At 48.7% G+C, this 23,043-nt stretch overlaps 1 protein-coding gene across 1 annotated transcript in view; it reads right to left on the reverse strand.

The window, feature by feature from the left end:
* ETNK1 (ethanolamine kinase 1) overlaps nt 1–15,588 on the reverse strand; it is a 32,705-nt gene extending 17,117 nt beyond the window's left edge. Inside the window, exon 1 of the mRNA XM_088454767.1 lies at nt 14,968–15,588. Within this exon, the coding sequence (XP_088310893.1) occupies nt 14,968–15,114 (147 nt within the window). The 5' untranslated portion in view covers nt 15,115–15,588. The remainder of the gene's footprint in view (nt 1–14,967) is intronic.
* Between the last annotated feature and the right edge of the window lie 7,455 nt (nt 15,589–23,043).

Genomic DNA, 23,043 nt, shown 5'->3' on the forward strand with positions numbered 1-23,043 from the left:
ACAAGATGGGAGATATGCTAAACTATCCTTCCCTTTATCAACAACCACAGTATCACCGCGTCCTGGGGGCCACCTGGTAACAAAATACAGTATACAGCTAACGGAACAGAGAACACATAGTTATAGTATGTAATATATTACACTACAACACCACAGCCACCATACTAACATTACATAGCGAGTCACCAGGTAATAAATACAATAATCCCAGTGCGTATGGGCACGAAAAGTGTCATAATTAATTGGCGCCCAAAACAACTGTATTACTCTGTCGTGCGCCTATTGTCGCCACCCAAATTAACACTTGAATGGCCCCCACTGTGCCCTAAACTGTAACACTATGCATTAACAAGCTGCACAGCCGATCCCTCACCTGCTGGTGGCGCACTACCTGTACAACAGATCGTGCATTCTGATTACCAAACAAATCACTGGGGTCACTGCACCAGGTGGCACTGACAGCAGGCTCATGTTACACTACAAGAGACAGCAGAAACATACCAAGTTCCCAGTCACCACGGTCAGCAACAGGAAGAGCCTGAAACACTGGAATGCACCTTTCACTAAACAGCATGTTCAGAGCCAGGAAATTGGCCTCAGTGATCTCTGACACGTATCCTCAGAGCAGTTAATGGATAAATGTTGCAGGAACAGGTTCTAGGTAATATGTAATAAAGTGACCTGGAGATCGCCGAGGTTCCCCCAGGACAGTAATAAGGCATGCACCCACGCCGAGGTTCCCCCAGGACAGTAATAAGGCATGCACCCACGCCGAGGTTCCCCCAGGACAGTAATAAGGCATGCACCCACGCCGAGTTTCCCCCAGGACTGTAATAAGGCATGCACCCACGCCGAGGTTTCCCCAGGACAGTAATAAGCCATGCACCCACGCCAAGGTTTCCCCAGGACAGTAATAAGGCATGCACCCACGCCGAGGTTCCCCCAGGACAGTAATAAGGCATGCACCCACTGGCTTCAACTCCTTTATGGACGAAAACTGCTCTGAGCCACATCAGCCAGTCTGTGATTCGCGCTAATCTATTGCACGCTGGAAAGTAAGTGACTGGTTGATGGGAGTTACTGCTAATGTTCACCTAAAAGCAGTTATCGTAGTTTGTGAACGGACATGGATCCATATTACACCCCTCGCCACGGCCAGAGAGAAACGGGTCAGATTCTGGGATCTCTCACACGTGGTGTTTACAGGCCAACACAATCTGTGCCACCAGCTACGATAAATGAGAGAGAAGAATGGAGACCTGAGATGTGAGGGGATACGTTCAGTCACCCGACAAAAGGGATTCAGTCAGGGAGAATGCCGACACCAGAATACCTACCGCCGGCATCCTGAAGGTAAGGGGGTGGGTTAGGGGTTAGGCACTAGGGTGAGTGTTAGGGTTAGGTACTAAGGGGGTGGGTTAGGTTTAGGTACTGGGGAAGGAGCATAAGGTAGAGAGTTAAGATACCGACTGACAGATGTCGGTATCCAAACCCTGTCAGGAACCCGGCGTCTATATTTTGACCGCCAGGTTCCCGTGCGCTGGCATCCCGTACCCATCCTGATGTGAGATATCAAACACTCACAATTCTAGAACACAAGAGATTAGATATTAGAATTCTGGAGCCCTGGTATAGGCAGAAAGTGTCAATAGCTACAGAAGATAGTTGTACAGTGGCCAAATTCATGTCCTTAATCTGTAATAAATCAAATACACATGCATCTTTATCCATCCTGTCATTATGGGGTGATGCCGTCTCTAATTAGCCACTACGCCTGCGTGGGAACCTTGTTTAAAGGCTCCAGAGTATAAATCTCATGACTCGGATATGGTTACTGGGCACTTCCATTAGTTACAGATCATTATTTGTTTAGTGTGTAGGAAACAATTGGATCGGTCATCTCTAGCTGATGTGTGTTTGTTCTCTAACCTACTAAGTGTACGTCATACAAGCTGTACCTGGCCTCTACCTACCCATCCCCTCTCACATCAATTACTACAGCACCATAACATAAAGCGTTCTTACCGCAGGGCCGTTCAGCCTCACAGCAACTCCGAAAGCCGTATTATAAAGAAGGTCGCGTTCTACAATGGTTAGTGCTTAATATCTCATCAAGGGGCCTGGCACAAGCAACATCACCCACTAGACCACCGTAAACCGGCTGCAGGCACAGGCAAAACCACAGATTCGGCTGCAGCTGCAGGCAAAGCCACCCACTCTACTGTCGCCCCAGGCATAACAACCTACCCAGGCTGCCACCGCAGGCTAAACCACCCGTCCCGGCCCCCACCGCAGGCTATACCACCCGCCCCTGGCTATACCACCCGCCCCTGGCTATACCACCCGCCTTTGTCGCAGACAAAACCAGCTACATGAATGTACCCTAAGTATTTTATTGCCAACCTTCAATGACTATTAATCCGTGAAACGCTTGTGTGTGAAGATTTTGTTTTGAACGAGCTGAGAACTGAAGCATTTAGCAGTTTACCAGGAAAACCCTCAGTATGTTGGGGAAGTGGATGTCTGGAGGTAAGAAACGTCAGGCTTTTGGGTAAGAATTGTATAATACATATAGATTAAAAGGAGAAGTGAATATTTTGGACTCGAAACTAAAACTAAAATAAAAAATATGGCATTAGGGGAACAATCAAATAGAGAAACGTAAGTGGAATGGAAACCACCACTTAGTGGCAGAAATGACATCACCAGGGAATCATTAAGCAGATAACACTGGTAATATATCCTGCCACAGGATGTAGTTTGGAAGCCGATGGTCTAAACCTGACAACCGGCTTCCAGACGTTCTAATCTCGGCGTGATACTAATGACAGGCGTCTAAATCTAGACGCCTGTCATTAAGCAGATGCCGGAATACCGACACCTAGCATCCCGTTCGAAGTGACACCAAGCGCGGACAGGCGCGGTGGGGGTTAGGTTTAGGGCTTCCGGGGGAGGGGACCTAGGGTTAGGCACCCCCCCAGGAGGTTAGGGTTAGGCACCCTCCCAGGGTACTTAGGTTTAGGCGGCGGGGAAGGGGGGATTAGGGTTAGGCACCCCTAAGGGAGGGTTAGGGGGGGGGGGGGAACTAGGATAGCGATACTTACCTTAGGGACGATAAGGATTTTCACCCTTGCCGGGCTGCCGCTGTCGGGATTTGAAACACCGGACATGCGTCCGGCGGTAACACCTACTACACCCCCTGCCACCAGTGGTAAATAGTGTCACTGACATACACACTATAAACACCTGGGAGTACACAGACTGTAATGTCAGTAACACAGGAAGCAGATAACACTGGTAATATATCCTGTCACCAGTGCTAATACTGTCACTGACATACACACTATATACACCTGGGGGTACACAGACTGTAATGTCAGTAACACAGGAAGCAGATAACACTGGTAATATATCCTGTCACCAGTGCTAATAGTGTCACTGACATACACACTATATACACCTGGGGGTACACAGACTGTAATGTCAGTAACACAGGAAGCAGATAACACTGGTAATATATCCTGTCACCAGTGCTAATAGTGTCACTGACATACACACTATATACACCAGGGGGTACACAGACTGTAATGTCAGTAACACAGGAAGCAGATAACACTGGTAATATATCCTGTCACCAGTGCTAATACTGTCACTGACATACACACTATATACACCTGGGGGTACACAGACTGTAATGTCAGTAACACAGGAAGCAGATAACACTGGTAAAATATCCTGTCACCAGTGCTAATACTGTCACTGACATACACACTATATACACCTGGGGGTACACAGACTGTAATGTCAGTAACACAGGAAGCAGATAACACTGGTAATATATCCTGTCACCAGTGCTAATAGTGTCACTGACATACACACTATATACACCTGGGGGTACACAGACTGTAATGTCAGTAACACAGGAAGCAGATAACACTGGTAATATATCCTGTCACCAGTGCTAATAGTGTCACTGACATACACACTATATACACCAGGGGGTACACAGACTGTAATGTCAGTAACACAGGAAGCAGATAACACTGGTAATATATCCTGTCACCAGTGCTAATACTGTCACTGACATACACACTATATACACCTGGGGGTACACAGACTGTAATGTCAGTAACACAGGAAGCAGATAACACTGGTAAAATATCCTGTCACCAGTGCTAATACTGTCACTGACATACACACTATATACACCTGGGGGTACACAGACTGTAATGTCAGTAACACAGGAAGCAGATAACACTGGTAATATATCCTGTCACCAGTGCTAATAGTGTCACTGACATACACACTATATACACCAGGGGGTACACAGACTGTAATGTCAGTAACACAGGAAGCAGATAACACTGGTAATATATCCTGTCACCAGTGCTAATACTGTCACTGACATACACACTATATACACCTGGGAGTACACAGACTGTAATGTCAGTAACACAGGAAGCAGATAACACTGGTAATATATCCTGTCACCAGTGCTAATAGTGTCACTGACATACACACTATATACACCTGGGGGTACACAGACTGTAATGTCAGTAACACAGGAAGCAGATAACACTGGTAATATATCCTGTCACCAGTGCTAATAGTGTCACTGACATACACACTATATACACCTGGGGGTACACAGACTGTAATGTCAGTAACACAGGAAGCAGATAACACTGGTAATATATCCTGTCACCAGTGCTAATAGTGTCACTGACATACACACTATATACACCTGGGGGTACACAGACTGTAATGTCAGTAACACAGGAAGCAGATAACACTGGTAATATATCCTGTCACCAGTGCTAATACTGTCACTGACATACACACTATATACACCTGGGGGTACACAGACTGTAATGTCAGTAACACAGGAAGCAGATAACACTGGTAATATATCCTGTCACCAGTACTAATACTGTCACTGACATACACACTATATACACCTGGGGGTACACAGACTGTAATGTCAGTAACACAGGAAGCAGATAACACTGGTAATATATCCTGTCACCAGTACTAATACTGTCACTGACATACACACTATATACACCTGGGGGTACACAGACTGTAATGTCAGTAACACAGGAAGCAGATAACACTGGTAATATATCCTGTCACCAGTACTAATACTGTCACTGACATACACACTATATACACCTGGGGGTACACAGACTGTAATGTCAGTAACACAGGAAGCAGATAACACTGGTAATATATCCTGTCACCAGTGCTAATACTGTCACTGACATACACACTATATACACCTGGGGGTACACAGACTGTAATGTCAGTAACACAGGAAGCAGATAACACTGGTAATATATCCTGTCACCAGTGCTAATAGTGTCACTGACATACACACTATATACACCTGGGAGTACACAGACTGTAATGTCAGTAACACAGGAAGCAGATAACACTGGTAATATATCCTGTCACCAGTGCTAATACTGTCACTGACATACACACTATATACACCTGGGGGTACACAGACTGTAATGTCAGTAACACAGGAAGCAGATAACACTGGTAATATATCCTGTCACCAGTGCTAATACTGTCACTGACATACACACTATATACACCTGGGGGTACACAGACTGTAATGTCAGTAACACAGGAAGCAGATAACACTGGTAATATATCCTGTCACCAGTGCTAATACTGTCACTGACATACACACTATATACACCTGGGGGTACACAGACTGTAATGTCAGTAACACAGGAAGCAGATAACACTGGTAATATATCCTGTCACCAGTGCTAATAGTGTCACTGACATACACACTATATACACCTGGGGGTACACAGACTGTAATGTCAGTAACACAGGAAGCAGATAACACTGGTAATGTATCCTGTCACCAGTACTAATACTGTCACTGACATACACACTATATACACCTGGGGGTACACAGACTGTAATGTCAGTAACACAGGAAGCAGATAACACTGGTAATATATCCTGTCACCAGTACTAATACTGTCACTGACATACACACTATATACACCTGGGGGTACACAGACTGTAATGTCAGTAACACAGGAAGCAGATAACACTGGTAATATATCCTGTCACCAGTGCTAATACTGTCACTGACATACACACTATATACACCTGGGGGTACACAGACTGTAATGTCAGTAACACAGGAAGCAGATAACACTGGTAATATATCCTGTCACCAGTGCTAATACTGTCACTGACATACACACTATATACACCTGGGGGTACACAGACTGTAATGTCAGTAACACAGGAAGCAGATAACACAGGTAATATATCCTGTCACCAGTGCTAATACTGTCACTGACATACACACTATATACACCAGGGGGTACACAGACTGTAATGTCAGTAACACAGGAAGCAGATAACACTGGTAATATATCCTGTCACCAGTGCTAATACTGTCACTGACATACACACTATATACACCTGGGGGTACACAGACTGTAATGTCAGTAACACAGGAAGCAGATAACACTGGTAATATATCCTGTCACCAGTACTAATACTGTCACTGACATACACACTATATACACCTGGGGGTACACAGACTGTAATGTCAGTAACACAGGAAGCAGATAACACTGGTAATATATCCTGTCACCAGTGCTAATACTGTCACTGACATACACACTATATACACCTGGGGGTACACAGACTGTAATGTCAGTAACACAGGAAGCAGATAACACTGGTAATATATCCTGTCACCAGTGCTAATACTGTCACTGACATACACACTATATACACCTGGGGGTACACAGACTGTAATGTCAGTAACACAGGAAGCAGATAACACTGGTAATATATCCTGTCACCAGTGCTAATAGTGTCACTGACATACACACTATATACACCTGGGGGTACACAGACTGTAATGTCAGTAACACAGGAAGCAGATAACACTGGTAATATATCCTGTCACCAGTGCTAATAGTGTCACTGACATACACACTATATACACCTGGGGGTACACAGACTGTAATGTCAGTAACACAGGAAGCAGATAACACTGGTAATATATCCTGTCACCAGTGCTAATAGTGTCACTGACATACACACTATATACACCAGGGGGTACACAGACTGTAATGTCAGTAACACAGGAAGCAGATAACACTGGTAATATATCCTGTCACCAGTGCTAATACTGTCACTGACATACACACTATATACACCTGGGGGTACACAGACTGTAATGTCAGTAACACAGGAAGCAGATAACACTGGTAATATATCCTGTCACCAGTGCTAATACTGTCACTGACATACACACTATATACACCTGGGGGTACACAGACTGTAATGTCAGTAACACAGGAAGCAGATAACACTGGTAATATATCCTGTCACCAGTGCTAATAGTGTCACTGACATACACACTATATACACCTGGGGGTACACAGACTGTAATGTCAGTAACACAGGAAGCAGATAACACTGGTAATATATCCTGTCACCAGTGCTAATACTGTCACTGACATACACACTATATACACCTGGGGGTACACAGACTGTAATGTCAGTAACACAGGAAGCAGATAACACTGGTAATATATCCTGTCACCAGTGCTAATACTGTCACTGACATACACACTATATACACCTGGGGGTACACAGACTGTAATGTCAGTAACACAGGAAGCAGATAACACTGGTAATATATCCTGTCACCAGTGCTAATACTGTCACTGACATACACACTATATACACCTGGGGGTACACAGACTGTAATGTCAGTAACACAGGAAGCAGATAACACTGGTAATATATCCTGTCACCAGTGCTAATACGGTCACTGACATACACACTATATACACCTGGGGGTACACAGACTGTAATGTCAGTAACACAGGAAGCAGATAACACTGGTAATATATCCTGTCACCAGTGCTAATACTGTCACTGACATACACACTATATACACCTGGGGGTACACAGACTGTAATGTCAGTAACACAGGAAGCAGATAACACTGGTAATATATCCTGTCACCAGTGCTAATACTGTCACTGACATACACACTATATACACCTGGGAGTACACAGACTGTAATGTCAGTAACACAGGAAGCAGATAACACTGGTAATATATCCTGTCACCAGTGCTAATACTGTCACTGACATACACACTATATACACCTGGGGGTACACAGACTGTAATGTCAGTAACACAGGAAGCAGATAACACAGGTAATATATCCTGTCACCAGTGCTAATACTGTCACTGACATACACACTATATACACCTGGGGGTACACAGACTGTAATGTCAGTAACACAGGAAGCAGATAACACTGGTAATATATCCTGTCACCAGTGCTAATACGGTCACTGACATACACACTATATACACCTGGGGGTACACAGACTGTAATGTCAGTAACACAGGAAGCAGATAACACTGGTAATATATCCTGTCACCAGTGCTAATACTGTCACTGACATACACACTATATACACCTGGGGGTACACAGACTGTAATGTCAGTAACACAGGAAGCAGATAACACTGGTAATATATCCTGTCACCAGTGCTAATACTGTCACTGACATACACACTATATACACCTGGGGGTACACAGACTGTAATGTCAGTAACACAGGAAGCAGATAACACTGGTAATATATCCTGTCACCAGTGCTAATACTGTCACTGACATACACACTATATACAGGAGGTTTCTAAATAATTGCCAGCTGATTAAGGAGGCAATTTAATTCAGTGTGATGTTGAATAGCTCCGCTATTGAAGTGACTGCGTTGTTAAGTCAGACTAGAACCACTTAAGTCAGAGAACACCGGTTACCGCGCCTAAAGGCCCCCATACACGGGGCGATTTTTCACACGATCTGGCCATTTTCGACTGATCTTAACGACCAATCCTGTGTAAAATAGGGTTTCCATAGACGATTCCAAGGCGATGCGCGTTCCCGGCGTCGTAGATCGACATCGTAGATCAGACGGAAAAACCATTTGATCTACGATCCGTCATGCTGTAAATAGGTTAACGAAGCATCTTGTAAGACGCATCATATACCATTTACAGCATGCGGCGATGCATCGGACGAAATTTGAAAACGTAACGAGGTCCCGTGTATGGGGGCCATTAAGCTTGGTATTTAGTCATGGTAACTGGCATTCTCCGACTAAAGTGCCGGCAGCGGGGCTGTTAGCACCGCGCTAAGCCGGAAAACGGCATTGTGGCCGGCACTTAAGTCTGATTTCTGCGTGCGTCTCGGGAGGGTGTGAGCAGAAATCCTGTAGTCGCACTAAACAGCGGGGGCAATTGAATGGCTCCGGGATCTCCTTCCCAGGACTATTCAGCAACTCGCTGAAATGAATCGCCCCCTAAGAGAACACACGTGAAGCGTAGGAGAAAGGAACTGGCTACGACTTGCACCTGTTCATTTACCCCACGCCCTCTTACCACTTTATAAAGGTGATTCACGTATTCACATTGCTGATGGGGAGGACCTGTGCGGTGCCTGCACTGAGCTACACGTTACATGAAACCTATGGGGAAGTTTATTCCTGTAACTTGGAGAAATTATTTAAATACAAATGTATATTAATATTCATACATGGATTGAACCTCCGATGGGGAGGGGATGGGATTAAGTTATTAGCGGTGCAGTTACTGGTGTCACACTTCAAATCCTGCATTCCAGGAATCGGTGATTACAGCACAATGCAAAACAGAACATGAGGGGTTTGGGGTGACCCCCGCACTGGCACATGTAATAAATCCATACACTGGGGATTATTGTACACTTATTCTGTATACTGACATTCAGTGCTCATTGTTCAGGTCCATGAAAACACAGAATAGACCAGAATGTACACAGCAGAGGCTGCAGCAAGGATTGCATTTGCAGAGCGATGAGTCAGTCCTGAGGCCAAGGAAGGTGACAGAGGGGAAATGAATGGAGAGAAGCAGCGCACGGCACAGCCCAAAGCACGCTGCACCCTCCGGATCACCCACAGACACTGTATCCCGATAGAGCTCAGAGCCATCACTTACACCCCATGCTCTGGATTTGTGACACGTGTCCCCATCTACAGGCCCAGAGGCAGTCTCTGCCAGACAGGACGGACAGCGCCAGCTCTCGCTTCATTCAAGGCCTGCAAACCGTGCTCAGCCCAGGCTGCGAGACGATGAAAGGTGAATACTTCTAGGAGGAACCTTCACTGTCAGGTGTGGTCTGCACAGGACGTATAGGCTCCTGGTGGTACCAGACACATGCAGGCCCTGGCACCCCATCACGCAGGCCCTGGCACCCCATCATGTATGAGGTCTCAGAAAAAGCACACGTTACACGGAGCTTACCGACACCAGTCTGGCAGCTTCTCCTCATGCCCACTATCACCATGTAACAAGAGACTTTCTGGAGACCAGGGGGAACCTCATGTTTTACAGGGGAGATGAGACCCCCGCACACGTCACTGAGAGGCCTTTGTGTAGCCCCTAACCACAGAGATTGCTTGATAAGGGCCACAAAAGACCCTTGTTGTAAGACGTAGGGGCAACCTCTAGAAGCACCGCTATAAGGACTGTGGTGTCCTACAGGCAGGTAACACTGTGTAGTCTTCAGCTTACTATCAGAATATAGGGGGGCATTCCCCTTCCCTCCCCCATACTCACACCCCCCTGTATGCTGCCATTGCCTAGCTTCTTTTTGAATTCTGTTTTGGTACTCAATGAAAAGATGACATACAGCTGTGTCCTCATACATACATCCCTTCTAGCTGTGCCATGCCAGGGCGTGACTCGGTAGTGCCAACGTCTTTCCGTGCAACTTTTTCCCTTGAAACGCGTCTTATTCGCAATGCGATGTGAATAGGACGCACAGGCAGTTTCTCTTGATTAAAAAGATATGCGGCATGCCTATATTCTATGTGCGACTGCACGCAAACCGCTATGTTACAGTGTCACAGCCGATGACACCAACGTATCATGTCACAGGCAGACACACCCCCCCACACACAATATAGACATGCTGTATATTATAACCACAGGCCGCCTGTGCGTCAAATTCACATCACTGTGTATTAATCATTTGAAGGGTAAAAGCCGCACGAAAAGATGCTCTGCGCTAGAGTCACACGGCGCTCACACGTTATGTGTAACGCGACTTGTACCACAGGGAGATTAGATGTACGTGGACACAACTGTAAATTAAGAAATATTGGAGACATTGGCAGCAGATATTTATACAGGTTACTATTCTCCTTGCCAGTCACAGGACACAACTTGTCATCAGAGGGTAAACATGACGGACTGCGCAGGTGGCGCTGGTTATAAGGGTCCCTATGGAGACATTGGGGGGAATTCAACGCGATTTGAATAGCGCCAGGAGGGAGCTATTCAATTCAGTGTGCTGTAATGTCGGAGAATGCCTGTTTAGTGTTCCCTCTAGCTCCGGTGGGAAGCAGGGCGCCGGAGCTAGAAATGCATGCCCGTGCGCGCGCCAAAGGGGGCGTGGTCATCGGGAAAGGGGGCGTGTCTATAAGATGCGTCCCCTTTTCGTCACTCTTGGGGGCGTGCCAGGCACTTACGGACACGCCGGGCAGCCCCCAAGCCCTGCAGACAGGGAGAAGAGATGCCGGGCGGTGACCGGGTCTCCGCATGTTTCTCCACCCGCGGGACACTGCGTCCCGCGGGTGAGAGCGGCTCCCGCAGGCTGTGAGGGCAGGGCGCTTTTTGCCCTCCTCCTGGAGGGCAGGGTGCTTTTTGCCCTCCAGAAGGAGGGCAGGGCGCTGCGCCCCGCTAAAACAGCCTAGCGGGAACGCTACCTGTTCTCGCGACTTAACAAGTGTGTTAAGGCGCGAGAACCGGCATTCTCTGACTAAAGTGCCGGTCGCGTGGCTGTTAGCGCCGCGCTAAGCAGTGAAACAGCTGCACGCCCGGCACTTTTGTCAGATTTCTCCACGCATCCCCAGGGGGGTGCGAGAAGAAATCCTTTGCCCGCCCAAACAGCGCGGTGTATTGAATAGCTTCGGGAGCTCCCAGACGCGGCTATTCACCAACGCACTGAATGGAATTCCCCCCATTGTGTAGCCTCATAGTAGCATATGGGTGACAGAACATGGAAATGTTCTTTTATATGTCAAATGGAGCCACTATAAAGGGACTAAGTATTTGCCTTGAATGTGATAGTGGCCATTATCAGTCCTCCCGTTCCCTATTCTCCTCAGACTGGGGAAAGTTAATGAAGATAGGAGCTATGGAGATACTAAAGGCCCATGTAACGTGTATTGTATGAGCAGGAGGGGCAAATTGTACACAGAAAATAACATGTATAACCCTATAGAATATTAAAGTACAAAACTGGGCAGAGATACAACTCACATCCCTCCTCACACACACTGCAAATAAGGGCCTAAGCCGCAGTAACGCCCTGCAAACAATAACTCTCACCGGCTTACGTTCCCACGGGTGCGTGCAGTGTTAGTAAACACGCCGTAGAGCTGTGCGCCAATATGTCACATCAAAGCGCGTCACAGGGCAACGCTACACCGAGAGCAAACTCGTGTGGAGACTAGTTACCCCCCCCCCAATACCAGTCTTCTCCCAACAATGGCAACCACTCGCAATACCCGAGGCCTCCATCCTGCAGCACACGACAATCCCCATACACAACCTGTCCCCCCCCACCCCACATACATAGCCCCATACACAACCTTCCCCACCCCACTCACATACATAGCCCCATACACAACCTGTCCCCCCCATCCCACTCACATACATAGCCCCATACACAACCTGTCCCCCCCATCCCACTCACATACATAGCCCCATACACAACCTGTCCCCCCCATCCAACTCACATACATAGCCCCATACACAACCTGTCCCCCCCATCCCACTCACATACATAGCCCCATACACAACCTGTCCCCCCCATCCCACTCACATACATAGCCCCATACACAACCTGTCCCCCCATCCCACTCACATACATAGCCCCATACACAACCTGTACCCCCCACCCCACTCACATAGCCCCATACACAACCTGTACCCCCCACCCCACTCACATTGCCCCATACACAACCTGTCCCCCCCACCCCACTCACATACATAGCCCCATACACAACCTGTCCCCCCTCCACCCCACATACATAGCCCCATACACAACCTGTCCCCCCCACCCCACTCACATACATAGCCCCATACACAACCTGTCCCCCCTCCACCCCACATACATAGCCCCATACACAACCTGTCCCCCCTCCACCCCACATACATAGCCCCATACACAACCTGTCCCCCCTCCACCCCACATACATAGCCCCATACACCTGTCCCCCCTCCACCCCACATACATAGCCCCATACACCTGTCCCCCCCACGCCACTCACATACATAGCCCCATATACAACCTGTACCCCCCACCCCACTCACATACATAGCCCCATACACAACCTGTACCCCCCACCCCACTCACATACATAGCCCCATACACAACCTGTCCCCCCTCCACCCCACATACATAGCCCCATACACAACCTGTCCCCCCTCCACCCCACATACATAGCCCCATACACAACCTTCCCCACCCCACTCACATACATAGCCCCATACACAACCTGTCCCCCCCATCCCACTCACATACATAGCCCCATACACAACCTGTCCCCCCCATCCCACTCACATACATAGCCCCATACACAACCTGTCCCCCCCATCCAACTCACATACATAGCCCCATACACAACCTGTCCCCCCCATCCCACTCACATACATAGCCCCATACACAACCTGTCCCCCCCATCCCACTCACATACATAGCCCCATACACAACCTGTCCCCCCATCCCACTCACATACATAGCCCCATACACAACCTGTACCCCCCACCCCACTCACATAGCCCCATACACAACCTGTACCCCCCACCCCACTCACATTGCCCCATACACAACCTGTCCCCCCCACCCCACTCACATACATAGCCCCATACACAACCTGTCCCCCCTCCACCCCACATACATAGCCCCATACACAACCTGTCCCCCCCACCCCACTCACATACATAGCCCCATACACAACCTGTCCCCCCTCCACCCCACATACATAGCCCCATACACCTGTCCCCCCTCCACCCCACATACATAGCCCCATACACAACCTGTCCCCCCTCCACCCCACATACATAGCCCCATACACCTGTCCCCCCTCCACCCCACATACATAGCCCCATACACCTGTCCCCCCCACGCCACTCACATACATAGCCCCATATACAACCTGTACCCCCCACCCCACTCACATACATAGCCCCATACACAACCTGTACCCCCCACCCCACTCACATACATAGCCCCATACACAACCTGTCCCCCCTCCACCCCACATACATAGCCCCATACACAACCTGTCCCCCCTCCACCCCACATACATAGCCCCATACACCTGTCCCCCCTCCACCCCACATACATAGCCCCATACACCTGTCCCCCCCACGCCACTCACATACATAGCCCCATATACAACCTGTACCCCCCACCCCACTCACATACATAGCCCCATACACAACCTGTACCCCCCACCCCACTCACATACATAGCCCCATACACAACCTGTACCCCCCACCCCACTCACATACATAGCCCCATGCACCTGTCCCCCCCCACGACACTCACATACATAGCCCCATACACCTGTCCCCCCCACCCCACATACATAACCCCATACACCTGTCCCCCCTCCACCCCACATACATAGCCCCATACACCTGTCCCCCCCACGCCACTCACATACATAGCCCCATATACAACCTGTACCCCCCACCCCACTCACATACATAGCCCCATACACAACCTGTACCCCCCACCCACATACATAGCCCCATACACCTGTCCCCCCCACCCCACATACATAACCCCATACAAAACTTGGCCCCCCATCCACATATATAACCCCCCGTGACCCCGCACCTGGGTGGTGACCTCCTCTGTCTTCCAGTCGGGCCGGAGCTCCCGCAGCAGCCGTATAGCGCCCTCCTGGTAGCCGCTCTCCAGCACGGTCAGCTCCACACGGGGCACCTCGGGGGAGCCGGGCGGGACGTGGATGTAGTTCGCCATGGCGGGGAGCGCGGAGCTGGGGCTCAGACACCCGCGGAGCAGGGACCACAGCAGCGCCCGGCCGGAGGTACTGCTCACCGCGCCCGTCCTCCTCTCACTGCCGGGGGTCTGCGGGCACACTATAGGGCACAGGGCGGGTGGTGGTGGGCACAGTAGAGGCCGGGTGCCGGGCACGGTAACTGCTGGGGTGTGGGCACAGGGCAGGCGGCTGTGGCAGTGTGAACAGCGCTATGTAATAACCAGGGCGGGTGTCGGGCACGGTAGCGGGCTGTGGCGGTGTGGGCACAGGGCGGGTGTCGGGCACGGTAGCGGGCTGTGGCAGTGTGGGCACAGGGCGGGTGTCGGGCACGGTATGTAGTAACCAGGGCTCTGTCTCTGTCTCTGTCTCTCTCTCCTCAGTCACTGATGGAAAATTCCACCATCCGGCGGCCCCGCCCACTCCCCGGCTGACACTCATCTGTCGCCTGATCCCGTACGTCACCGCCGGGGGCGGGACCTCTGACGTGACACTGCGGCGGGCACGTGACCTGTCTCCCGGCAGCCGCCGCGAAAGCGCCGTCTACAGCTCCTAATACTACCGTAACTCCTGCCACACTGCGCCGCGCCGTATATCACCTACTAGCCGCGCCGTATATCACCTACTAGCCGTATATCACCTACTAGCCGTATATCACCTACTAGCTGTATATCACCTACTAGCCGTGCCGTATATCACCTACTAGCTGTGCCGTATATCACCTACTAGCCGTATATCACCTACTAGCCGTGCCGTATATCACCTACTAGCCGTATATCACCTACTAGCCGTATATCACCTACTAGCTGTATATCACCTACTAGCTGTATATCACCTACTAGCCGTGCCGTATATCACCTACTAGCCGTATATCACCTACTAGCCGTATATCACCTACTAGCCACGCCGTATATCACCTACTAGCCGTATATCACCTACTAGCCACGCCGTATATCACCTACTAGCCGTATATCACCTACTAGCCGTATATCACCCACTAGCTGCGCCGTATATCACCTACTAGCTGTATATCACCTACTAGCCGTATATCACCTACTAGCCGTATATCACCTACTAGCTGTATATCACCTACTAGCCGTATATCACCTACTAGCCGTATATCACCTACTAGCTGTATATCACCTACTAGCCGTATATCACCTACTAGCCGTATATCACCTACTAGCTGTATATCACCTACTAGCCGTATATCACCTACTAGCTGTATATCACCTACTAGCCACGCCGTATATCACCTACTAGCTGCGCCGTATATCACCTACTAGCTGTATATCACCTACTAGCTGTATATCACCTACTAGCCGTATATCACCTACTAGCTGTATATCACCTACTAGCCGCGCCGTATATCACCTACTAGCCGTGCCGTATATCACCTACTAGCCGTATATCACCTACTAGCCGTATATCACCTACTAGCCACGCCGTATATCACCTACTAGCCGCGCCGTATATCACCTACTAGCTGTATATCACCTACTAGCCGTATATCACCTACTAGCTGTATATCACCTACTAGCCGTATATCACCTACTAGCTGTATATCACCTACTAGCCACGCCGTATATCACCTACTAGCTGCGCCGTATATCACCTACTAGCTGTATATCACCTACTAGCCGCGCCATTTATCACCTACTAGCCGTATATCACCTACTAGCTGTATATCACCTACTAGCCGTATATCACCTACTAGCCACGCCGTATATCACCTACTAGCCGCGCCGTATATCACCTACTAGCCGTATATCACCTACTAGCCGTATATCACCTACTAGCTGTATATCACCTACTAGCCACGCCGTATATCACCTACTAGCCGTGCCGTATATCACCTACTAGCCGTATATCACCTACTAGCCGTATATCACCTACTAGCCGTATATCACCTACTAGCCACGCCGTATATCACCTACTAGCCGCGCCGTATATCACCTACTAGCTGTATATCACCTACTAGCCGTATATCACCTACTAGCTGTATATCACCTACTAGCCGTATATCACCTACTAGCTGTATATCACCTACTAGCCACGCCGTATATCACCTACTAGCTGCGCCGTATATCACCTACTAGCTGTATATCACCTACTAGCCGCGCCATTTATCACCTACTAGCCGTATATCACCTACTAGCTGCGCCGTATATCACCTACTAGCCGTATATCACCTACTAGCCGTATATCACCTACTAGCCGTATATCACCTACTAGCCGTGCCGTATATCACCTACTAGCTGTATATCACCTACTAGCCGTATATCACCTACTAGCTGTATATCACCTACTAGCCGTATATCACCTACTAGCTGTATATCACCTACTAGCCGTATATCACCTACTAGCTGTATATCACCTACTAGCCGCGCCATTTATCACCTACTAGCCGTATATCACCTACTAGCTGCGCCGTATATCACCTACTAGCCGTATATCACCTACTAGCCGTATATCACCTACTAGCCGTATATCACCTACTAGCCGTGCCGTATATCACCTACTAGCTGTATATCACCTACTAGCCGTATATCACCTACTAGCTGTATATCACCTACTAGCCGTATATCACCTACTAGCTGTATATCACCTACTAGCCGTATATCACCTACTAGCTGTATATCACCTACTAGCCGTATATCACCTACTAGCTGTATATCACCTACTAGCCACGCCGTATATCACCTACTAGCCGCGCCGTATATCACCTACTAGCTGTATATCACCTACTAGCCGTATATCACCTACTAGCTGTATATCACCTACTAGCCGTATATCACCTACTAGCTGTATATCACCTACTAGCCACGCCGTATATCACCTACTAGCTGCGCCGTATATCACCTACTAGCTGTATATCACCTACTAGCCGCGCCATTTATCACCTACTAGCCGTATATCACCTACTAGCTGCGCCGTATATCACCTACTAGCTGTATATCACCTACTAGCCGCGCCATTTATCACCTACTAGCCGTATATCACCTACTAGCCGTATATCACCTACTAGCTGCGCCGTATATCACCTACTAGCTGTATATCACCTACTAGCCGCGCCATTTATCACCTACTAGCCGTATATCACCTACTAGCTGCGCCGTATATCACCTACTAGCTGTATATCACCTACTAGCCGCGCCATTTATCACCTACTAGCCGTATATCACCTACTAGCCGTATATCACCTACTAGCTGTATATCACCTACTAGCCACGCCGTATATCACCTACTAGCTGCGCCGTATATCACCTACTAGCTGTATATCACCTACTAGCCGCGCCATTTATCACCTACTAGCCGTATATCACCTACTAGCCGTATATCACCTACTAGCTGTATATCACCTACTAGCCACGCCGTATATCACCTACTAGCCGCGCCATTTATCACCTACTAGCCATATATCACCTACTAGCTGCGCCGTTTATCACCTACTAGCCGCGCCGTATATCAACTACTAGCCGTATATCACCAACTAGCCGCGCCGTTTATCACCTACTAGCCGTATATCACCTACTAGCCGCGCCTTATATCACCTACTAGCTGTATATCACCTACTAGCCGCGCTGTATATCACCTACTAGCCGTATATCACCTATTAGCCGCCGTATATCACCTACTAGCCGTATATCACCTACTAGCCACGCCATTTATCACCTACTAGCCGTTTATCACCTACTAGCCGCGCCGTATATCAACTACTAGCCGTATATCACCAACTAGCCGCGCCGTTTATCACCTACTAGCCGTATATCACCTACTAGCCGCACCTTATATCACCTACTAGCTGTATATCACCTACTAGCCGCGCTGTATATCACCTACTAGCCGTATATCACCTATTAGCCGCCGTATATCACCTACTAGCCGTATATCACCTACTAGCCGTATATCACCTACTAGCCGCGCCGTATATCACCTACTAGCTGTATATCACCTACTAGCCACGCCGTATATCACCTACTAGCCGTATATCACCTACTAGCTGCGCCGTATATCACCTACTAGCTGTATATCACCTACTAGCCACGCCATATATCACCTACTAGCCGCGCCATTTATCACCTACTAGCTGTATATCACCTACTAGCTGCGCCGTATAAAAACCTACTAGCCGTATATCACCTACTAGCCGCGCCTTATATCACCTACTAGCTGTATATCACCTACTAGCCACGCCGTATATCACCTACTAGCCGCGCCATTTATCACCTACTAGCCATATATCACCTACTAGCTGCGCCGTATATCACCTACTAGCCACGCCATTTATCACCTACTAGCCGTTTATCACCTACTAGCCGCGCCGTATATCAACTACTAGCCGTATATCACCAACTAGCCGCGCCGTTTATCACCTACTAGCCGTATATCACCTACTAGCCGCGCCTTATATCACCTACTAGCTGTATATCACCTACTAGCCGTGCTGTATATCACCTACTAGCCGTATATCACCTATTAGCCGCCGTATATCACCTACTAGCCGTATATCACCTACTAGCCGCGCCGTTTATCACCTACTAGCCGTATATCACCTACTAGCCACGCCTTATATCACCTACTAGCTGTATATCACCTTCTAGCCGTGCCGAATATCACCTACTAGCCGCGCCGTATATCACCTACTAGCTGTATATCACCTACTAGCCACGCCGTATATCACCTACTAGCCGTATATCACCTACTAGCCGTATATCACCCACTAGCCGCGCCTTATATCACCTACTAGCCGTATATCACCTACTAGCCACGCCGTATATCACCTACTAGCCGTATATCACCTACTAGCCGTATATCACCCACTAGCTGCGCCGTATATCACCTACTAGCCATATATCACCTACTAGCCGCACCTTATATCACCTACTAGCTGTATATCACCTACTAGCCACGCCGTATATCACCTACTAGCCGCGCCATATATCACCTACTAGCTGCGCCGTATATCACCTACTAGCCGCGCCGTATATCAACTACTAGCCGTATATCACCCACTAGCCGCGCCGTTTATCACCTACTAGCCGTATATCACCAACTAGCTGCGCCGTATATCACCTACTAGCTGTATATCACCTACTAGCCACGCCGTATATCACCTACTAGCCGCGCCATATATCACCTACTAGCTGCGCCGTATATCACCTACTAGCTGTATATCACCTACTAGCCACGCCATATATCACCTACTAGCCGCGCCATTTATCACCTACTAGCTGTATATCACCTACTAGCTGCGCCGTATATCACCTACTAGCCGTATATCACCTACTAGCCGCGCCTTATATCACCTACTAGCTGTATATCACCTACTAGCCACGCCGTATATCACCTACTAGCCGCGCCATTTATCACCTACTAGCCATATATCACCTACTAGCTGCGCCGTATATCACCTACTAGCCACGCCATTTATCACCTACTAGCCGTTTATCACCTACTAGCCGCGCCGTATATCAACTACTAGCCGTATATCACCAACTAGCCGCGCCGTTTATCACCTACTAGCCGTATATCACCTACTAGCCGCGCCTTATATCACCTACTAGCTGTATATCACCTACTAGCCGCGCTGTATATCACCTACTAGCCGTATATCACCTATTAGCCGCCGTATATCACCTACTAGCCGTATATCACCTACTAGCCGTATATCACCTACTAGCCGCGCCGTTTATCACCTACTAGCCGTATATCACCTACTAGCCACGCCTTATATCACCTACTAGCTGTATATCACCTTCTAGCCGTGCCGAATATCACCTACTAGCCGCGCCGTATATCACCTACTAGTTGTATATCACCTACTAGCCACGCCGTATATCACCTACTAGCCGTATATCACCTACTAGCCGTATATCACCCACTAGCCGCGCCTTATATCACCTACTAGCCGTATATCACCTACTAGCCACGCCGTATATCACCTACTAGCCATATATCACCTACTAGCCGTATATCACCCACTAGCTGCGCCGTATATCACCTACTAGCCGTATATCACCTACTAGCCGCACCTTATATCACCTACTAGCTGTATATCACCTACTAGCCACGCCGTATATCACCTACTAGCTGCGCCGTATATCACCTACTAGCTGCGCCGTATATCACCTACTAGCCGCGCCATTTATCACCTACTAGCCGTTTATCACCTACTAGCCGCGCCGTATATCAACTACTAGCCGTATATCACCCACTAGCCGCGCCGTTTATCACCTACTAGCCGTATATCACCAACTAGCCGCGCCGTTTATCACCTACTAGCCGTATATCACCAACTAGCCGCGCCGTTTATCACCTACTAGCCGTATATCACCAACTAGCCGCGCCGTTTATCACCTACTAGCCGTATATCACCTACTAGCCGCGCCGTTTATCACCTACTAGCCGTATATCACCTACTAGCCGCGCCTTATATCACCTACTAGCTGTATATCACCTTCTAGCCGTGCCGTATATCACTTACTAGCCACGCCGTATATCACCTACTAGCTGTATATCACCTACTAGCCACGCCGTATATCACCTACTAGCCGTATATCACCTACTAGCCGTATATCACCTACTAGCCGCGCCTTATATCACCTACTAGCTGTATATCACCTACTAGCCACGCCGTATATCACCTACTAGCCGCGCCATATATCACCTACTAGCTGCGCCGTATATCACCTACTAGCCGTATATCACCTACTAGCCGCGCCTTATATCACCTACTAGCTGTATATCACCTACTAGCCACGCCGTATATCACCTACTAGCCGCGCCATATATCACCTACTAGCTGCGCCGTATATCATCTACCAGCCGCGCCATTTATCACCTACTAGCCGTTTATCACCTACTAGCCGCGCCGTATATCAACTACTAGCCGTATATCACCCACTAGCCGCGCCGTTTATCACCTACTAGCCGTATATCAACAACTAGCCGCGCCGTTTATCACCTACTAGCCGTATATCACCAACTAGCCGCGCCGTTTATCACCTACTAGCCGTATATCACCAACTAGCCACGCCGTTTATCACCTACTAGCCGTATATCACCAACTAGCCGCGCAGTTTATCACCTACTAGCCGTATATCACCTACTAGCCGTATATCAACTACTAGCCGCGCCGTAGATCACCTACTAGCCGCGCCGTATATCACCTACTAGCTGTATATCACCTACTAGCCGTATATCACCTGCTAGCCGCGCCGTATATCACCTACTAGCCGTATATCACCCACTAGCCGCGCCGTTTATCACCTACTAGCCGTATATCACCTACTAGCTGTATATCACCTACTAGCCGCGCCTTATATCACCTACTAGCCGTATATCACCTACTAGCCGCGCCATATATCACCTACTAGCCACGCCGTATATCACCTACTAGCTGCGCCGTATATCACCTACTAGCCGCGCCATTTATCAACTACTAGCCGTATATCACCTACTAGCCACGTCGTATATCACCTACTAGCCATATATCACCTACTAGCCGCGCCGTATATCACCCACTAGCCGCGCCGTATATCACCTACTAGCCGCGCCGTATAATACCTACTAGCCGTGCCGTATATCACCTACTAGCCGTATATCACCTACTAGCTGTGTATCACCTACTAGCCGCGTTGTATATCACCTACTAGCCGCGCCGTATATCACCTAGCTGCGCCGTAAATCAACTTCTACCCGCGCCGTATATCACATAACCGCGCATCAAGAGTCCGGACTCGCCCCCAAACCGACCTGAAGCAAGCTGCTCCTGAAAAAGACTTCATCATAATAATCAGAGTCGGAAAGTATGATATATAGTTATATTTCTCCGGCGAGCGGCGCAGCGCAGAAGAGCAGCAACAATCACAGAAAGAATGGCTCAGCGTCCATTGTCCAGGTGATTTGCT

This window comes from Taudactylus pleione, unplaced genomic scaffold, assembly GCF_031769625.1.
Source record: "Taudactylus pleione unplaced genomic scaffold, aTauple2 ptg000632l, whole genome shotgun sequence".
NCBI classification, from domain to species: domain Eukaryota; kingdom Metazoa; phylum Chordata; class Amphibia; order Anura; family Myobatrachidae; genus Taudactylus; species Taudactylus pleione.